General features: G+C 39.2%; 2 protein-coding genes across 2 annotated transcripts; one reads left to right on the top strand and one right to left on the bottom strand.

Annotated features, from left to right (window-relative positions):
* Positions 1 to 357: 357 nt before the first annotated feature.
* On the bottom strand, positions 358 to 9,746 carry RSW3 (Glycosyl hydrolases family 31 protein). The gene is made up of 6 exons (XM_086245114.1): positions 8,028 to 9,746; positions 3,030 to 3,303; positions 2,822 to 2,957; positions 1,688 to 1,898; positions 1,363 to 1,569; positions 358 to 878 (listed from the first exon to the last, which is right to left on the bottom strand). The coding sequence occupies exons 1-6, from the start codon at positions 9,735 to 9,737 to the stop codon at positions 510 to 512; spliced, it is 2,907 nt and encodes a 968-aa protein (XP_086101240.1). The 5' UTR covers positions 9,738 to 9,746; the 3' UTR covers positions 358 to 509.
* A 2,164-nt stretch (positions 9,747 to 11,910) lies between these two features.
* LOC147283661 (zinc finger BED domain-containing protein RICESLEEPER 2-like) lies at positions 11,911 to 13,192 on the top strand. The gene is made up of 2 exons (XM_086245559.1): positions 11,911 to 13,063; positions 13,137 to 13,192. The coding sequence occupies exons 1-2, from the start codon at positions 11,911 to 11,913 to the stop codon at positions 13,190 to 13,192; spliced, it is 1,209 nt and encodes a 402-aa protein (XP_086101685.1).
* Positions 13,193 to 21,686: the final 8,494 nt, after the last annotated feature.

Raw genomic sequence — 21,686 nt, 5'->3', positions numbered from 1 at the left:
TGTTTATGTGCATATGACTGTTAAAGTATTACATGTGGTATCAAAGCCTAAGTTATATGTTCTTAAACCTACCTGCCTACATGAAAGTCGATTATTTATATATACTATCTGTATGTTTAATCGATTAATCTATATTTATATTGTTTATACATATGCACTTGAAGAGAAATGAGGATTAGATAAAAAGTTAAAATAGGTTTTGGAGGATAGACGAGAAACATGCTGTTAGATCTTCCTCATTATATGGTTATCCACGTAAGGAAAAATTCATCTTCAAAATTTTAGATGATTTTCATATCGAAAGAAAATGTATATCTTATGGAAGCAGTGGATGACGTATATGCATGTGTGCACATGTAAAGTAAATTCGTGTTTTCCTCCAATGTTACTAATCTATGAAATATCCCTCTCATCTTTAACCCAAAAAAGAAGTAAATAAAAACAGCCCTACTACAAGAAGTGTTTATCAGCTCACTTCATGAGAAACGTAAGAAAAAAGTTGTAAGTTCTCAAAAAAGTTTTATCACCCAATCATCCACTATCCGGACATTTGGCTTGCGGATTGTTAGCACAGTCGGGCTTTGCCTTGAATAAAGGAGAAGTGATCCCAGTTCAATTTCAGCCTTGTTATTTGCTGGTTCGACTAGAGCACTTTTTTGCCCAGTAGAGAGTCCTTGCACAATAATCCTCTCAATAATACATTGAGAAGAAAATTGGTTTTGGGCAGGGGCAGTGGGTGCCAGGTTAAGAGATGTAAGCTTCCCATCTGAGAATACGAAGCGACGATGGATATAGGCCCCTTTCTGAAATTCAAAGCTTCTGCCATCATCAACGTAGAGTTCACCTTCAGCTGCTTGTGAACTATTAAGTGCTATCACCTACAACAGCCACAGGTTCACAGAAAATTACAACCATCCAACCTGAGATACTGCTTTTCATACTACAAAGATAAACTACAACAGCATTTGACTTCACAGTTAATTAAATGGCTATGGGGGTGTAAGTATACAGTGCTCGAGTAGAGAAGTTTGCCCAAGTTTATATATGTTGTTCCATTTAATTATGGTGAGAAGTATTTAAGATGGGTAGAAACTATGTCTCAATCATGATTAGTGCTTTGCTGATACACTAACAAGGAAGATTTTCTTCAATGTTTAGCTAAGAGAGACTGGCAAATTTGAGGCAGGTTTGGAAACAGACAAGCATGCATTGGGGTACTCTCAAATCTAAGATGTAATAATAAAGACAATTTGAAACAGCCATATGAAAGATGTGGAAGTCCATGCTCTAACTTCTATGCATGTTCACAAGGACTTATCTAATATTATGGAATATTCCTAAACTTTAAAGTCAGAGGCATACCAGAGTGTATGGATCGTTCACCATCTGTGTGGAACTTCGACGAAACCGGTCTTTCCTTGGTATGATGGTTCCAGCCCTTTGGAAGGCAGGAACACTATCTTCATTAACAACTAACTTATGGGTCCTACCTCCCTTGTATGCCGCTCCAGTTTTTACATCATACCATGATTCCCTCCCAGGCAAATACACTGAAGCATGTTTTGCATGCTGGTACAAAGGAATAAGAAAAACAGTGTGACGCAACAGTATCAAGGTTGAATAACACAAAACAGTGAGAAGGGCACATAGCTAAACAAATGAACAATATATCAGGCTATTGATTAACCTCTGTATAAATCCCTTGCACCAGAAGACTGCTTCCAATCATGAACGCCTCATCATTGCTGAAAGTTGCTTCCTCAGAAGGAAACTCCATCCACAGTGGACGAGCAACTGGAACACCAGTTGTGTTTGCCTCTCTGAATAATGTGTAGAAATATGGAAGCAACATGTAACGAGTGTGTATGGCCTCCCTCATACGTTCAGTATTTTTTTCTCTGTAATCAAGGTAAAGACCGATAATTAATGTAATGAAAAGAAGTCTAGTGATGAAATAAGCTTAAATTATTGATTCATTGAGGTGATAATATGGTAAAAATGAGTAGCATCAATATCTCATATTTTCTCAAATTTTCAATCATCAGACAAACATGTTTCTCAAATTTTTAGCTGTACAGGTAATTACATGGTTTTATGGTTTCTGTTCTACATGTCAAGCAATGCTATTATCAGCTTTTCAGATATCAACCTATGTCTGACACAAATGTTCAGAAGGGATATGGCCATGCAAGTTAGATAACAGATCATGATGAGCTGATGACAATCATTTCTACTCCAACCAACTTAACCCCTGTTTTTTTTTTAATACCGCTCGTGTAGCACCATCAGGTTCTATCATATTGCATCAGTATCACAGTACTACTCTTCATTTAAAGTCACTTAACCATCTTAGAATACTTGCCTACCAAAAGTGCTACATATATTCCATTTCATTTTTCTTTTTATAGAAAAATCAAATCAAAATAAGTTGAAACTGTAGTGGAATTTTCTTTATGTCTTAATGAGACACATTCACTTAAAGGACTGGCAACATTCGAAATCAAATCTTTATAAAGCTTGCAAGAAGGAAAATTGAACATCACTCCAACAAAGCATGGAAATGGAAGTCATTTCCAGTATTTCCAAATTGGAAAAGATGCCAAATTTTAAAGCTGTATGATGCAAATTAAACCTAAAAATGAACCTAAACAGTATACTCTCCCAATTATAATGAATTTTTTTTTTTTATTAACTCCAAATTATAATGAGTATTCTTGTGATCAAGAAAAGAGTTCAAAATCTGAAAAAATTACAAAGGTGGATATATAATTGCATTCTGAAATAGATAGCAAAGACACTCTAACAATAGAGGAACTCCTACCCAAATAACCATGGTTCTCGTCTTTTGGTGTCATGATGGGCATGGCCTCTAAAAAAAGGATAGTAGGCACCTAATTGATACCAACGAACTAACAACTCAGGTTCCGGATTGCCGAAAAACCCACCAACATCAGCACCTGTAGAAACATTAACCATGAGTACCTATTGAAAAAGAAACTTGTATGAATATGAAAGTATGCTTTTCTTACCTGAAAATGACATCCCAGTAAGACCAAGAGTCAAAATCATTGGAACTGAAACCCTAAGGTGATCCCAATCAGCTGAATTATCTCCTGTCCATACTGCTCCATACCTTTGACTTCCAGCAAATAATGCTCTCGATAAAACAAAAGGCCTATCCCTTCCATCACCTCGCTTCACAAGCCCATCTGCTGTAGCCATGTGAAAGTAGTACCCATAGGCATTATGTAACTCTCGATGTTCTCCTCCTCCTTGATGTAAAGCATCTCTAGGCATTGTAACCTGGTTTATGGTCAATAATCATGAGATGCTGAGAAGGTATAAAACAATAAAAATTAAGAAAAAAAAAAAACCAATGAAACCAAGATGCAAGCACACAAACATCACAATTTCCTGCATAGTCTGTATCAGAAGAATGCAGCATGAGCACAAAATGAAAAATGAGAGTATTTTATCTTCTTGGGTTGTTTCCTTTCTTATTCAGTCACATATCACTAATAGTCAGAGAGGGGTAAAACTCTAGTCTTTTTATTGACCATTAAAATCAAGATAAAGATCCACATTATGAGTATAAATTCCAATATTTGTATTGATTCAAACCAAGGCAGTTTGAAATTTAGGTTGTACCGAAGTTTATGTCAAAAAGAGGATTGAGGTGACTCCATGCTTAACAAACACCATTTAGGCCAGCCCAACCTGTAGGTTAGTGGCCTAGGCTGCTTTAGACTATTAACCCAAAGTTGATTTGAGGGCAATTTGTTAGACATACAGTGATCAATTTCTAACCAGTCTAAGCAACCGTGAGTTACTACTAATGCATGCAAATTCAGACATCATACTAAATCAGTAACAAGAATGGATGAGCAGTCTTCAAACTAATTCAGCTAATTAAAGAAGATATTTAAATAGACAGTTTAGACTTTTGGTGGGATCTGTAGAAATTCATTTGGTTAACAGAGAGAGAGAGAGATATTCCATTGACGGATCACAAGGTTATTTGTGAGACACATTGTGAGGGCCCCTCCACATTGTAGTTTAATGATTTGAACCATCTATTTTTAGGTTTCCATTAAGGATAACGGAGTGTTTCCGATAAACACTAAAATGACCACCATTTAACCAAATGCTTAAATAGAGTCCGAATTGTCTAATTTTCTTAAGGGGCAATCCTTGAATGAAGACTTAAAAAATAGACAGTTCTAATCATTGTACTACAATGTGGAGTGGGCCCACAATGTGTCCCTCAAATAACCTTATTTAAGGTATCCCTCAATGGAACCACTTGTGTGTGTGTGTCACAAGAGACGTACAAGAACTTAGGCACCATGTTCGCCTATTTTTTCAATTACAATTACATATCTTAATAGTTTCCGATTTGTTAATTTTTTGTAAGGATGTATTTGAATGAACACTTAAAACAACAGACGATTATGATCATTAAACTACAATGGGGAGTAGGCCCCATAATGTGTCCCACAGATAACCTTATTTAAGGAATCCTTTATATATATAAGGGAGCTTCCATTAAGGGATCCCTTAAGTAAGCTTATTTAAGAGATACCTTGCAAGGCCCACTCTGCATTGTAGTTTGGTGATTGGAGCCTGTTTATTTTGTCTACTCTCCATGCAAGGATCAACCCTTCAAAAAATTGGACAAATCAGAGATTTGATTAAATGGTGATAATTTTTGTGTTTATCGAAACCATTGTGTTCATCTATTGATTTTGTCACAATTAAATATCTTAGCGATTCCCGATTTTGTCTAATTTTTTGTAAAAATGATCCTTGAATGGTGACCTAGAAAGTAAACTGATGCAGGAGTATAGGGGTCTAATCAAGATTGAAATCAGCCCAAATTGGCCCAAAGAAGACCTATGACAAAAGTCAACTTTTAATTATTATATTCTTAATTAAGAATATTGTAATTTTTATTTTATTATTTTCCTTTTACTAATTTCCTATACCGTAGGGTTAAAAGGCTATTTAAGTCATATTTTGTAGTTATTCTGTTTAGTTTTTTATGATTAATAGAAAAATGCAATAGCTATTTTAGTCGTAGGCAAGATTGCCTTGTCCTTTACTCTTGTGTCATGTTTTAATTGAGTTGATGGCTATGTTCGAAATCTGATCTGCATCATTTAAGCTTATATAGGAAAACAATTTCCTCAATTGACTGGGAAAACAATAAACATTAGCTACAGTAGCATAGGGCTGCTGTCCAGCTATAGTAATAGGGCAAAAACCGCAGTAGAAAGGAAAATCCAGCAATAACAGTAGAAAAGAGAGAGAATAAAGCTATAGAATCAAAGTTGGAACGTAGATAGATGAGTTCTAGGGTTTAGGAACCCAAAAGAAGCTTTCACATCAGAAATCTCTTAATAATATTATGTCAAAAACTGTCTATAACAACCTAAGCCTTAAGCTTATATAGGGAAAACATAAACCTAAGATAACTAGGAAAAGCATAAACCTAAACCAACTAGGAAAACATAAAGTAAAATTACCTTAAAAGACCTAATGAAATAAGGAAACTAGACTCTAAATCCAGCTAGGAAATAAAAATTAAAAAACTACTAAAAAATAATAATAAGTCTTGGAACCCTAGGAGATGCTCCTGCATCATAGACGTTTTCAATCATCACACAACAATGCATAGTAGGTCCACAAGGATCCCTTAAATAAACTTATTTAAGAGATCCCTTAATGGAAGCTCCCTATATACAATTATATATTATACAATGTTCAGAGAGTTGTTAGCATAACAATGTTATGTTGATAGACTGTAAATTTGGAACACACCTCCAGTCATGAGTCAACCTAATCGATGATCCAAATACTATGTACACAAAGATACCCCTTTCCACACGAGTTGAAAAACGGTATTCCTTTCATTAATTCATTTAATTGCCTAACCTTTCCTCATGTGTAAATTGGCCTTGTGTCAATCAGCTTCCCTTCTAGATTATTACAACACTTAAAATTTTACCATCTCCCTTTGTAAATCCTTTTCACAGATTCCTTTAAAGGTGGCATTTTTTTTCTTGGACTGTCATTGTGGAGTATAGTATTCGCTCGCTAGTTGGTATTCTTTGGGTGTTATTGGCCTCTGTGAGGGAGTTGTTGGTAGGCCAGCAAAAAAGTCTGTTAAGAAGATACATGAACAAATATAGAGAGCAACCCCTTTCTAATTACTTTGGTGTTTATGGATGGAGAGGAGCAGCAGGTTGCTTGATGGGATGAATAGTCATTTGGTATTTACAGCTCAATTCCTCCAGCAAGCCAAAACCAAATCACAAAAATAATAAAACAAAGGATAAGAAAACTATGAAAAAGAAAAAGAAAAGGAAAAAGAATAAACCTCAAGGTCTCTGCTTGTTACAATGGAAAATACTTGTACGCACAAATTTTCCAAGATCATGAGCATTTCCTTAGTATTTTGTGGAAATGTTTACTGAAGAAAGACAAGAAAACTTTTCCAGTGCTTATATTCAATTGAACCATAACGTTTATTGGTGCATTCTTCTTCTTCTTTAAGCTGATACTAGCAGCAGTAGTTTTATTATATTCTTTTTCCCCACTGAAATTATGGTAGCACAGGGATTTTTGGATGATCTATAAATGACTACAGGCTCTTTTTCCCACTATAATAATTTGGAATTTTAAATTCTATTTTAATATTACACCTTCAAACTAGTCTAAAAGGAAACATATTAAATTCGTTAAAATGTACACAAAAAGAAAAGTAATGTTTAAGGATATCCCACAAATTCAACAAGAGATACTAGTTGGGCAATAAATAAATCATGTATGAACTGTAGATTAAGAATACAGAGAGTCCAACCCAATTGAATTGACGCTAAATGTCTCTATGCATGCTCTAAAACACCCTCCATATTACAGCTGATCCCTTACACAATTAGAAGGTAGGCGATTTTTTAATTTAGTCTTCTATTTGCAACAAAATTTCTCATTAATACTAAACTTAAAATATGTGTCTTTACATTCTGATCAACCACATTTTCTTAGTCATAGTAAGAAATGATACATGTTCATACAATAAGGATGGGGAGTCAACTGATCATGTTTCCCTGCATTGCCCAGTATCTTTAGAAGTTGTGGCTTAATCTGTTTGTTCATGATGCTACTGCAACAAAACTTTTCATTATTACTGAACTTAATATATGTGTCTTTACATTTTGATCTCCCACATTTTCTTAGTCATAGTAAGAAATGATACATGTTCATACAATAAGGATGTGGAGTCAACTGATCATGTTTCCCTGCATTGCCCAGTATCTTTAGAAGTTGTGGCTTAATCTGTTTGGGATTAGCTGGGTAATTCCAAAGGATTGCCATTCTTTAAAGTGTGAAAACACTTGATGTCTATTCATGGCAAGAAAGCTAACGCTTGGTAGGGGTGCAGTGTGGTAGCCATTCTTTGGGTCATATGGATGGAAAGAAATAGAAGTATTTCTAAAGATCTTAATGGACTAGGGTAGGATAAGGTTTGGGATAGGGTCAGATTTTGGGCATAGCTTTGGACTTCGGTTTCCACAGAATTGAAGGATGGTATCTTTCTGTTATTCTCCTTAATTAGAAGGCTGCTGTCTTTTAGAGGATTCAAGATAAGAGTGTTGGGGGGTTTCTTGGTCTCAATTTTGGTTTGTATTGGTTGGGATGGTTCTTTGTGTGTTTATCTTTTTCAGTTAATTCTTTGTATCTTCACTGAGTGGATTCCTTGTCCACTGATGTGTAATTTTGGTTAGTTTTAATAAATGTTTGATTCTTCAAAAAAGTATATAATAATAATAATAAGTAATTGAAAGCATACTAATCAACTTTCATCATTAAGACCTTGATACACTATAAAGACAAAAGATAAGTTCTTGGTCAAATTTCTTCTTCTTGAAAAACATTAATATCTATCAAAATAATACAAGACAAATATATAACTAAAGAACATAATCTCAAAAAAAGTATGACACAGTAGCAACTAAGTAACTTACCTCAGGACCATTGAAGACAGAAGGCTCATTCATGTCATTCCAGATGTACAGCGAAGGAGTTGAACCAACATAATTCTCCAAAGAGAACTTTTCAGCCCACCAGGACCTAACCTCTGGCCTCAACAGATCCAAATATGATGATGAACCAGACCAGCACCACCCATCGTAATCATTGCCAGTGGCATCCTTAACATAATACCCCTTTTCTGTGGCCTCCTTGTGCACATAGTATGAATCATCCCGCTTAATATGAGGATCCACAATAGTAACCATGTGCCTACCCTTAGCAGCCAACTTCCTCTGCATCTCCTCTGGGTGGGGGAAAAGCATTCTATCCCATGTAAAATACCTCTTCCCATCTGTGTGCTCAATATCAAGCCACAAAACATCATATGGAATATCATGCTCATCAAACTTAGAATCAACTTGCTCAACATCTTCCTCATCCCTATAATTCCACCTACATTGGTGATATGCCACAGCAAACAGCTGGGGCATTGCAGGTGTGCCAGTCACACTTGTATACTGTCGGACGACATCCTTAGGCCCCGGTCCAACAAAAAAGAAGGCATCAACAATACCCGCTTCACTCATCCAAAACGTATCAATCCTACTCTGCGACGAAGGGAGAGAAATGCTGGACTCTGCATCCCATCCGGACCCAAGAACATCAATCTGCATTTCAGCCGCATTCAACCAAAAGAACCCGGAAGTCCCACGTGACTTCCCATGGGAAATCATTAATGGTATGGAGCCATAAAGCCCAAATGGGGATTCATGAATATACTCGAACACATCTAAGTTAAACAATCTATAAGGTTCAGATTCCTCAACCCCAGGACCTCTTGTGGGCTTCAAAGCAAAGCTTGTAGCATGCTCGGGAATCCCATACACATAATCAGCCCCATAAAACGACACATCAAAACTAATAGATTGGGGGCCGTACGGCCTCGTATCGGTATGACTTCTAAACCTCTCTTCCCAATCCTCACCATCTTTCTTCACTCTCAACTGCTCAAAATCAAATAACCCATGAGAATTCAGAGAAATTACCCGATTACCTCCCTTTTCGCGCACATAAACCTCGAATGGATCATGTCGAAGCACCGCCTCGAAGCCGTCCAATAAGTAGACGATGGACGAAGGACCCACATCCCCGCCGATCGTCTCCGTCGAAAGCCTCTGCAACCACAGCTTCTTGTTGGAAAACTCCGGCAAAATCACATCGGGGACCTCGAAACGCTTCTTTGGGGGGCCAAGTTTGGGGTCCTCCTCGATCTTGAGCCTTAAGATCCCATCTTGGTAAACAGAAAGAGTGAGAACCAAGGGCTTGATTTGGTCGTGATCTTGTTCATCTGGGGTTTCTTGGATTTTCTTGGGGATGAGCTTGGCTGTGAGCTCACCGTCCGAGATGGCTACGTCCTGGGCTATGAGTGAGCATGAGCTAGGTTTGCGGGCTCGGGCTCGTTTGCAAAATGGGGTTTGGTTGCAGTTTCTAAACTCGTCCTTTTTCCAAGAGTGAACTGAGCAGAGGTAAGAACTAAGAAGGAGAACAAAGAGAAGAGTGAGATTTCTCATCTGGATCTTCATGGATTGGAGGTCATAGCAAGGAAATGGTGGAGGAAGACCTACAAATGGACAGAAATGGGACTCAGTGACACTGTTTATTGCAGTTGTTGAAGTCAGGTAACTGAGGTGTCGGATCCTCATGCAATGGATTATGGGGTTGGTTTCATTGACCCGAAGGACTGCCTTTGGGTCGGGCTTTGTCATATTATTCAATATTCCAACATTGGAAATTCTATCATAAGTTAGGGGTGGGCATGAACCTGACCAACCCGATTTACCGCCCATTTCCGACTCGTCGGTCGGGTTGGGTTGGGGCCACGTCATCACGGGTGAGCCCGCCAGGCCGAAGCTAATTGGGCCGGAAATGGCTTGGGGCCTCCACCGCCCGTTACTAACCCGACCGGCCCAACTACTGTGACTATTAGCCCAGCCCAAGCCCACTTGCGCCTACGCCTAGCCTGTATTTTTTTTTTGGTCTCTTTCTCAAATTCTCAGTTTCTCTCAGTCTTTCAAGTCTCAACCCTCTTCAACTGCAAGTCTCAACTTTCTCTCAAACCTCTCACCAAACTCACCTCACCTACTGCTCTGCTGCTCACCATTCACCATCACCTTCCTTCGATCTACTCCACCATCCGAGCACCACCACCACCATGAGCTCCATCACCATCACTCTGAAACCCTCAATCCTTCGATCCCGATCTGAAACCCTTGATCCTTATATTCGATCTCCCCCACCTTCGATCTCCACCAACCACTGTTGTTCTCCACCACCACGAACTCCAATCACCATCTCATCATCCATTCCCACCACCATAGCCCACACCTGAAACCCTAAATAAAAATCCCCAAATTCGATCTCCCCCACTTTCGATATTCATCAACCATCGTCCATCTCCATTCTCGGAGAATGATTCTCCACCACACCAGTCAGGCAGTCACTAGTCACCAGCACTAACAAATCCTCAAATCCCGATCTCAGACATTTTGGCCTTTTGCTTTTGGGTAAGTTGATTAAGGGTTTTTGACTCACTCGGTATTCAAGTTGTTTAATTTCCTGTGAGATTGAGTCCATTAGTGAGGTTGAGTATTGACTAACATATTGAAATATTGAATGTATATTTTGTCTGCAGCTGCCTCCTGGAATTCGAGTTTGTGTCCTAGCATTCTAGCAATCCTGGATTAGAATCTCCTAGAACTGCAATTTGGTATAGCAGTAAGTCAGTAAGCCATATTCCCCTTTTGGCTTCTACTTACTACATAGTGCACATCATCATTTGTTTGAATCTTTGAGAGCCTTATATGATGGAGGGTTCAAACCAAACACCAACACCAACACCACCTCAATCACAACCACCTCAAGGTCCTCAATCACAACCACCCAATACTTCTTCACAAAATCCTTCATCAGAAGTTGTTCAAACCCTCAACCCCAGTGAACCCATGGGCCCTCCTCCTTCTCAACCTCCAAATACTAGGAAAAGGAAGTCCACATCTATGGTGTGGGATCATTTCACTAAGGAAGACCCCCCAAAAGACCCAAAAAATCCTACAGCTAGTTGTAATCACTGCAAGCAAGTGTATGCATGTCATTCTAAGAATGTGGGTACTTCTTCTCTTAAAGATCACATAGAAAATAAATGCAAAAAGTACCCTTTAAGATTAGAGAAAAAAAAAACATAAGATTTTAACTTTTCAAAGGAGTGCGAGTGAGTCATCGAGTAGCAATCAGTTACTGGCTGTGGGTTTTGATAAAGAGGCATGTAGGAGGGCATTGACTAGGATGATAATCATTGATGAGTTGCCATTTAGCTTTGTGGAGGCAGAGAGGTTTGTTGAGTTTTGTAGGGTTTCTTGTCCTAAGTTTGACCTTCCTTCTAGGAGAACAATTGGTAGGGATGTCCTTCAGCTTTTTTATGATGAAAAAGCTGAATTGATGAAGCTTTTAAGTGGTCAAAGGGTTTGCCTTACCACTGATACATGGACATCAGTGCAAAATATCAATTACATGGTGCTTACTGCCCATTTCATTGATGCTGATTGGGTTCCCCATAAAATAATCTTGAACTTTGCAAATATCTCTAATCATAAGGGAGATACAATAGGGAAACTCATTGAAAAATGTTTAGGTGAATGAGATATTGGAAAAGTGTTCACAATAACAGTTGACAATGCATCTGCTAATGAGGTTGCTATTAGCTATGTGAGAAGAAAACTTAGGGATTGGGACAATGGTCTGATCATGGAAGGGCAATTTTTACACCTTAGGTGCACGGCCCATATACTTAATTTGATTGTTTGTGATGGGTTGAAGGAGATGCACAACTCTGTTGAAAGCATTAGGAATGCAGTTAGATATGTTAGATCTTCCCCTCAAAGGCTAGCTGAATTTAAGAAGGTTGTAGTACTTGTGAGGATAGATAGCAAAGGTTTGTTGGTGTTGGATGTTCAAACTAGATGGAACTCCACATTTATGATGTTACAAGCAGCTGTCAAGTTCAAAAATGCCTTCCAAAGGATGTTAGAGGATGATAGGGCTTATAAAGAATACTTTAGTGAGGTTGCTCATAGGGTTGGTCCACCTAGTGAGGATGATTGGAACAATGCTAGAATTTTTCTGACATTTTTGAAGAAGTTTTATGATATGACTTTGAAGCTAAGTGCCTCTCATTATGTAACATCAAACACAACCTTTTTTGATCTATGTTCTTTGCAATTAATGTTGACTGATTTGTGTTCAAAACAAGATCCCCTCTTAGGGAAAATGGCACAAAACATGAAACTTAAGTATGACCAATACTTTGGTTCAATTAAGAGCATGAACAAATTGTTGTTGGTTGCATATGTTTTTGACCCTAGGATGAAACTAGAGGGTTTGAATTTCTGTTTTAAGAAAGTATATGAGCTAGCTAAGGCCAATGAGCTTACAAATGTGGTTAAAAATGTTTTGGCATCCCTATTTCATGAGTATAATGGCCTATTTGATGTGGCTTCCCAATCTGGCAGCACTAGTGCTTCCACTCAATCTGTTGATTCTGCACAAGATAGTGAGATTGGTGGGGTGGGGGGTGATGGTGAAGATGATTTGATGCAAGGTTTACGTGCCATGCGAGCAGAGGCATCCTCATGTGTGATTAAAAATGAGATGGATAGGTACTTGTTAGATGCATGTGAGTCAATGGATGTAAGGAACTTTAATGTGCTGAATTGGTGGAGAGTCAATGCGGTTAGTAAGTACCCTATCTTAGGTGCACTTGTTAAAGATGTCTTCGCCATTTCAGTTTCAAGTGTGGCATCCGAGTCATGCTTTAACACTGGAGGCCATGTCATTGATCCATATAGGAGCTCACTAACTCCCAAGATGGTTGAAGCGCTAATATGCTCCCAAGATTGGTTGAGGTCGACACCTATTTGTCCATTCAATGAACCAACCATTTCGGAGTTGGAGTTTTGTGAAGCTGTGGAGCAAGGTAATTATTATGATATTCCAGTTTATTCCTTGATTTTTTATATGCATACTTTGCTGTGTTTTGTGGTTTGCAGAGTTCTTGGTATCTGGACCATCATTGTCATCTCCTTTAACATCTGCTAGTACATGAAAATGCTCTTAATGTCTCTACGAGTGACAATCTGCAAGGCTGGAACTTGGAAGCTTATATTCATGTGGATTGTATCATTGTAATATTTGTAAACTTCATTTGGTTTTCTTTAATAATTTGTAAACTTGTAATATGAGTTTGTTTACTTTGTTGGTTTGAAACTTTCACAGTTTCACTTAATAATTTGTAAACTTGGAGTCTTGGAATATGTTGAATTTATGATGTTGGAACTTTCAGTAGGAAAAAGCTCATTTGTAAACGGGTTGGGCCGCTACCGACCCACCCAACCCGCTAACCCGCCTGAGCCGAACCTGCCTAGCCCGCATACTTAATGGGCAGAATGGGTTGTCTATTCCTCAGCCCGAATTATCAGCCCGGCTGACGGGTTGGGCCCTAACCCGACCCAACCCAACCAATGCCCAGCCCTAATCATAACTGCAGGCATTGGATGCCTTTAAGTTTTTGACCGTTAGATCAGTAAATGTTGATCTAATGGTTAAGAAAAAAACCTATGGCCTAACAGGTAGCAAGTTGATGAGATGTGAGAGAAAGTAAGCTGTAGGGAATATACAGGGTTAGCACTTAGTAGGTAGCCTTTCACGAAAAACTCATACATCGACACTTCCACAGGGGCAGAGTTGAGCTCAGTGCACAACCCAATCCCAGATCCATCCCCACTTCTAGAGAGACGGAGCTCACTTCACAAACGAGAATCAATGCAAAGGGACAGAGCCCGGCCACTTCACAAAGAATCAATGTAATGGGACAGAGCTCAACCACGAATTGCACATCCATCACACGAATTGCCCACTTCTTCCTCTATTGTGCTCTGTTAATTTAATGTATTTTCCACTGTGGGTTTGGTATGGTCTTGACGTTTTCCCATTTAATTTGAGGATTTGGCTTTAAATTATTATTGGGGTATGGGTTCATGTGGATAGTTTTGATAATTGCTCAATCTCAAGGTATAGATATATTTAGGGATTTCAGAATTTGGGTTAAATTACTCTTGACGTTTCCCATTGAGTTTGACAATTTGGCTTCAAATTGGTTCGATTAAGTAAGTTAGGTAGAATTTGGTAGGGTTTACAATTATGGGTAGTATGTTGTCTAAATAATTAGCTTGAAACTGGAATTTCAATTTTTTTTTATTGTTAGTTGTGCAAAATGTTATTCGTGATTGCATGTCAAAACATGATTGACAAACAGTAGCTTGTATTGACTGGTCTGAGAATGCAATTACACTTTCGTTTGTACATTATAGCATATGAATGGACAGTTCATGAATTGCTTACTTAAAAAATATATCTATTTTGCAGCAGGGAGACATGGGTACCGTTTGTAACGGATTTGCTTCAACATCTGCACACCACGAAGCTCAGAATGTTCCCGGTCCTTCAACCCCTACTCGCAATATGTCTCCGTTTGGTGATATTTTGCAACACAACGGGATAAGTTATGAGCAGCTAACTGAAAATGATCTTATAGACTTCGAATTTTTGACACTGGAAGAAGCAGACAAGTTTTACAGAGATTATGCCTCGGCGATGGGATTTGGTGTTAGGGTACGTGATGGGAGACGGTCTGTGGTGACCGATAAATACTGTAGTAGATTATGGGTTTGTGACAAGGAAGGTGAAAGAGCCGAGAAGTACATAAACTCACCGAATAAGAAGCGATGTCTCAGGGGCATCACAAGAATTAATTGTCCAGCAGCATTCCGCATTGGCTTATGTAGGAAAAATGATTGTTATATTGTGAAGAAATTCTGTGTGGAACACAACCACCCACTAGCAACACCACGTGAGGCTCCTCTAATCTGATCACACTGCTCTATCCTGAAGGGTGATCTTTTCCAGGCCACTTCAATGCGAGGTGTATCAATTAGGATGTGCCAAATATACGAGTACATGATCGACCGAGCAGGAGGGTACCGTAATGTTGGTTACACGATCAAGGATTTGTACAATAAGGTGAATTGTAGACGCCGAGAAATCCTTTTTGAGGGTGACATTGAAGCTGCACTTGTATACTTGAGTGGGAAAGTCATCAGTGACCCCGAATTATATTGTAAGTTTAGTGTGGACGAGGGAAACAAGTTAGTAAACTTGTTTTGGAGAGACTCGCAATCTCTAGTGGATTACACTTGTTTTGGAGATGTTGTGCTGTTTGATAGCACTTGCAAAACAAATTACTATGAGAAGCCTCTAGTGTTGTTTGTCGGTGCAAATAACCATCTATCAAGTACTATTTTGGATGTGCGATCCTTGGGGACGAGACCAAGGAGACATACACGTGGTTGTTGGAGACCTTCGTACCTTCCATGAGGGACAAGCGGCCTGAGTCGGTAATTACCAATGGAGACCTTGCTATGCGCAATGCCATAGATGCAGTTCTTCCTGGAGTTCCACATCGTCTATGTGGATGGCACATCACAAAGAATTTAGCACAAAACTTGAAAGACACAAACTTGATTCAGGCTTTCAAGCGATGTATGTGGGCCACCTCAAGCCCCCCTGAGTTTGAAATGCGGTGGACGAGCATGGTTGAAGAATTTGGTGAATCAGAGTGGTTGAAAAATATGTATGAGATTCGTCACAAATGAGCCGAAGGATATTGTAGAAAACATTTTTGGGGTAGAATGCATAGCACGCAACGGTGTGAGGGCATAAACAGATTTGTCAAGGACTTTCTCAAGAATGGTCCGAAGTTGTTTGAAGTTATCCCAGCTATTGACAGGGGTCTGGCACGCCGGAGGAATTCACATGTGTTTAAAGATTTTCAGATGAAGAATTCAAAACAGGTGCTGACAACTCATCTTAATGCATTGAAGCGGCATGCAGCAAACTTGTACACCGACATAGTGTTCAAGTTAGTAAGGGAGGAGATAAATAAGGTTGCTTCACTTGTGACCGCGCAGCTTATACCATTTGGGAAAAGTCGCATGTATGTAATTCATACATACGGTGAAGAACATGTGCAGTTCAAAGTTTTATTCCACCATATCAAAGGTATCTTAGAAATAAATTGCACATGCAATCTCCTTAAATCACAGGGCTTCCCATGTTGCCATGTTATTAATGTCTTGAAGTATGAGAATTTGAAAGAGTTTCCGGAATCTCTCATTCTTAAAAGATGGACAAAGTCAGTGAAGGAATCAGCTTCTGGTATCTCATTGCCCGACAACATTGTTCCCGACGAAGGACGAGAATTAGCGAGGTACAATTATTTGAGTACAAGTTGCAACAAACTGTGTTTCCTATCTTCCAGAACAGAGGAAGGTTTCAATTTGTTGAATAATGAATTAAGTAGGTTAACATCATTGTTGGAAGGGTTTGGGAAGTAAGAAGGAGATATCAACCTTCGTTTCCGTCGAAATGATGCTCGACCAAACAACATTGTTAGAGATCCAAACATCGTGAGGACTAAGGGAACCCATGACACAGGAGGCAAACGGGGAGGCAATGGAAGAAAATGCGGTACATGTGATGCATTTGGTCATGATAGGCGCAACTGTCCCAAGAGTAAGGGACACCGTAGAGGAAATAAGAATCGAAATGGCAGCAGGAAGATTGAAAGTGACGGCGATGCGAAGAAGCAGCAGGTTGAGCCGCATATGCAAAGTTTCGTCTTGAACACTTGGAAGTCCCATAACAAAAAATTATTATGTATTGCTATTATTTATTTGTAGTAGGATGAGCCTCAGACATACACTAACACTTTATGTCCCATAACAAACAATTATTATGTAGAGCTATTATTTATTTTTAATGTGAAATTAATTTAGAGTGTAATTGTTCCTGAATGTAAATGCTTGATTCTGACATTGCTTATTTATTAAGTAAAAACTATTACAAGGACCAATTAAATTTATAGTCTTTATGAAACTAGACAAACTCACATCTTCACAATCTAGCTAAGTACATGTAGGGAATCAAATTGTAAAAGAAATGAGATAAAAGGATTCCGCCAAAATATGTTAGTAGGACACACTTACTATCTAAATGTATAAACATGGGTGGTTTGAGTTTTGGTCAAATTAGAAACTTAGACTTAAATTATAGCCCACCCAAGTATGATACAATGTTATGCAATGTCAATCCATTATAGCCCGATATGCAATTGCTATATTAAAGTATTCGTTTGACAATCATAGTTGGACATGCAATCCTAAACCCTAAACCCTAAACCCTCAACCCTAATACCCTAAACCCTATACCCTATACCCTATACCCTATACCCTATACCCTATACCCTATACCCTATACCATATACCCTAAACCCTATACCCTATACCCTATTACCCTAAACCCTAATACCCTTAATACCCTAATATCTCATACCATAATACCATAAACCCTAGTGTGTTCTTTTAAAATTTGTAATCCTATATCTTACCCTATACCCTATACCCTAAGACTATAATTCATAGTTGGTAACTTGGTATATAACAATAGAAATTTTTAGGATATGGTAGATACTACACTCTAGACCCTAAGGTCTAGGATATGATATATACTTATTATAAGGGTATAGAGTGTTTTTATGGGGTTTAGGGTTTATTAAATAGATCAAATAAAGTAACATATTTATTTAATAAACATATTTATTGATGACTTTAATGTTTTAATACCCTAAACATATTGTTAATGTTTTCATAAATTAAGCCATATTTCTTTATGTTAATGTTTTAATTAAACTAAACTATATTTGTTAATGTTTTAATAACCTAAAAATTACGGAAACTATAAAAACTCAAAATGAAAAAGTCAAATGATGAACTAAATTTGTTTTTTACAAATTATTAACTAAAGTTTTTTTTTAATAATTTAAAAAAAAAAACAGATTATTAACCAAACTTACTAAACCCCAAACCAAACCCCATTCAAACCCCATTTGAACCCCAAACCCTTTTTTTTTTTTTTTCGTGCCCAGTGTCCACCCAAACCCTCAAGTAATCAGTTAGAATTTGATATGTTCATTTCTTTATTTTCCCTCGTACATTTCTCTCTCTGTGATCGCTTTCTTCTTTCTCTTCCCTCTCCCTACGCCGATCATCTTCTCCGGTGAGAACTCTCTCGTCCGGCGGCCGATATCTTCTCCGGTGAGAACTCTCTCGATCTCGCCTCTCTTCCAGTCTCGAGACCACCCACACCCACACCCAGGCTCGATCAAAATCTCGATCTCACCCAGGCTCTGTCGCATCTTACTCTCGATCTCCTTTCTCCCAAAATCAAAAGGTACGTCTCATCTCTGAAATTTCAAATTAGGGATTTAGGTTTAGGATTTTGTTTTTGGTGATTCAGTGACTCTTGGATTAGGGGTTTGATTTAGGTCTTCAATTACCGATTTTCGCTTATTCATTTATCTGTATTTGGGAATTAGGGTTATGTGACTTTGTCAATAATGGATTATGGGTTGGGTAGGGGTTTCAGGTTTTGTGACTCAGGATACACTGATTTGCTGGTTTGGGTACTGGTTTCAGGTTATTTTTTTGTTGTTTGATTCTTTATAGGTTGCTAGAAATTGTATTTCTTAGTTTGAAATATGAATAACTGTGTAATGGGTTTTTCGGATAGGGGGTACAGAGAGATACACAGAGAGAGAGAGAGAGCAGTTGCCATCCTTAAGAGATGTGGACAATTTTCTTTATGTGTAATGATATGTCCAGTAAATTATGTTTGTTTGTTTGTTTGCTTGACAGTAAATTATGGTACGAATAAAGCTTGCGTGTAAAAGTATGAGTAAGTGGTCCGACAACACGAGCGGTTCTGGTATAGATCACCTCCAAGCTTCCACTTCAACTGCTGCACACACAGAAGCCACAGGACAAGGTCATGTGGCAGGAGAAATGCCGTCGGCAAGTGTCGGCGAAAACGTGGTTGTTCAACGAGCATCATCAATGACCACAGTCAAGACTTGGAGTCCTGATGACTACCCAAGCTTTGGTGTCAAGGGCCACAAGCCGCAAAGTCGGAATCTTTATAGCAAGGAGCTCCACTTGGATACGGACGTCCATCTCTCGTCCATGGTGATTTTCAGCTACCTTTAAAATTGATTTTTGTTAGTTTTTAGTGAGTTGTTAGTCATTATGATGTTTATCTTAAATACTCCATTTGAACTTGCAGTGCGACATCAAATCTGTTCGTGGCTGTGGCGAACAACATATTCTGAGACTATGGTGGAAAGAGCTGAGCTCTAGCTACAAGGAGAAGGTTAATGCAGCGGGCTTTGGGGGCATTGTCCAAATGGCAACTTCAAAAGGCTAGAAGGATAAAAGGTTGCTTGTTGCCCTGGCAACTCGATGGTGGGACACGACCCACACCTTTCATTTTGACACAGTTGGGGAGCTAACCATGACCCCGCTGGACTTTGCCGCAATCATCGGAATAAGGTTTAGTGGGCATCCGGTGAAGTATGAAGAGGACGCCCACAAAGATAAGAAGAGACTTACAAGGTTATTTGGTAAAGAGTTTGCTCAGGCTGCGGATAAAAAGATGGTGTGCGAGGACATGTATACCAAGTACAGGCGGTTCGAAACCGATACCCTCGAGTTAGAAGATCCGATGGTCAGACTTTTCATCCTCCATCTACTCGGCGCCACCCTGCTCAACGACAAGAGCAAGTTTGTGTGGCTTTGGTATGTACCAAGTCTTGAAAAGGTTGAAGACATTGGTTTATACAATTGGGGTGCACCATCTATTTCCTGCTTGTATCGGAACATGGACGTCATCTCAAGGAAGAAGAATAGGACCGTGGGAGGCTTTTGGCGCGCATGGGAGGTAACGTAACTGTTAAATTCATTTTGAAAGTTTGCACCATGTTGGCTGTGTTGTTTTCATATACACTAACTCCCGCTACTTGTTACTGTTTGATAGATATGGGCGTGCGAATACTTGATACCCGTGTCTTTACGTGATCCCAAGCCAAAGGACACATGACCTCAAGGCTTGAAGTGGTTGGCTACACCGTGGGTGCGAGCTAACTCACATGACACAGATGAACTGATTGAGTCCTTAGCAAACCTAACGGCTGATTAGGTACCCTCAGAATCATGTGTTATTAAACCATTTAAGGTGTATGAGTAGGAAGAATGGAAAAAATAACAAACTTGTTCAATTCCTTTCACCCGTTGTACGTTGTATGACTTTTGGTTTGTGTTTCCCTTTCTTTCCTCAATTTTATAACTGCTAATTAGAACAACATGTGAACTTGGTTTGATTTCCCTTCTCTTCTCATTTTTAGGTTGAATGGCACCTGTGGGGACGCAATGTCTCGGATCTACCAAGGTATGTCTCTGCCAGTATTCCGATCACCAGGCTGCGAATACTTCTTGAAGGGCCTTCTGGGTTTGCATGGTTCTTGGGTGAGAAAGTCAGTGTGCAAAGCCTGGGGACCCCCGAGCCATGTGTTCCCATTAGTCCTCCGCCCACCATGTTGGACGATGTGCGTTTCACGGTGGAGGAAAAACTTGAGTGATTGATAAGCAAGGATGCAAAAGACTTCGTGCATCCGGACAGCCCTGACTACAACATGTTTCGGAGGGAGTACTTGGTGTACAAACATACCTCCCGGCCTTCTACGGATGAGGGGGATGGTGTGATTCCAAGTACTCAACCTCAGGCAGACAAGGGTGTCAGCAGTCAAATCCCGATGCCAAGTAGGTCCATCACAATTCCAGGTGTGGGAGAAGAAGGAGACTATGAGGAGCTTGTCATTCCTCGAGGCAAACACACTGCATGCCTTCCTTCTCAATGATTGCAGAAGTGTAAGTGTGTTGTTTTTATGGTTAATGTATAGCGTATAAGTTAATATGCTTAGGGAAATGCTATATGGTGCATGTTGTATGTTCGAACAATTATGCTTTGTAAATATGGTCGACTAATTAATGCAAACATTGCAGGTGAGTGCTGAAACGGTGGCAGAGCTTCTTGATATGCATGCGGGGGTAACATCCCTGCTGTTTGCTAAGTGCCATTCGTTGAGCAAGGCTTGCCAGGAACTTGCGACAGCTCAAAGGAAGATTATTAAGCTGGAAACTTCCAAGGGTATATCTGACCGGCTTGTGCACACGTTATAGTCGCAGATAGTGAGTATTGCATTTTTTGATGAATTTTGGTTTCACTTTAAAGTTAAAATTGTTTTTGATATTTCTACCTATCATTTACTCATGCAGAGGGGACTAGAAGCCAAGGTGTAGGGCAGCAGAACTAACGTGGGGACTTCTAGGTTAGCATCGAATACCCAGGAAGATGACGATGATGAAAACGACGAGGAAGCAGATTCGGGGGAGGAAGAGGAGCATGAGGATGAGGCAGATGAAGAGGACGCAGAGGATGAAGAAGAGGATGAGGCAAATGAAAAAGAGGAAGATGATGATGGGGAGGGGCCAGATGATGACATGGATGAGGATGAGGAAGCGGAGGAACATGACAGTCCTAACAATGACCAAAGAGGGGAGGATGATCACGAGGAAGAGAGCGATGAAGAGGCA

Source organism: Dryas octopetala, chromosome 5 (genome assembly GCF_963921425.1).
Source record: "Dryas octopetala chromosome 5, drDryOcto1.1, whole genome shotgun sequence".
NCBI lineage: Eukaryota > Viridiplantae > Streptophyta > Magnoliopsida > Rosales > Rosaceae > Dryas > Dryas octopetala.
Note: the sequence above shows the minus strand (reverse complement) of the source record. Positions and strands in the feature narration are given on the sequence as shown.

Bases quoted from the DNA above. Each gene is read 5' to 3' on its own strand.
- RSW3 (XM_086245114.1), bottom strand. From the start codon at position 9,737: ATGAGGATCCGACACCTCAGTTACCTGACTTCAACAACTGCAATAAAC. The intron at 1,570-1,687 runs GTTAATCAATAG...CCTTTGTACCAG, and splicing joins TGCAAGGGATTTATACAGAG to CATGCAAAACATGCTTCAGT. The intron at 879-1,362 runs GTATGCCTCTGA...TGGCTGTTGTAG, and splicing joins TGAACGATCCATACACTCTG to GTGATAGCACTTAATAGTTC.
- LOC147283661 (XM_086245559.1), top strand. From the start codon at position 11,911: ATGCACAACTCTGTTGAAAGCATTAGGAATGCAGTTAGATATGTTAGA. The intron at 13,064-13,136 runs GTAATTATTATG...TGTGGTTTGCAG, and splicing joins TTGTGAAGCTGTGGAGCAAG to AGTTCTTGGTATCTGGACCA.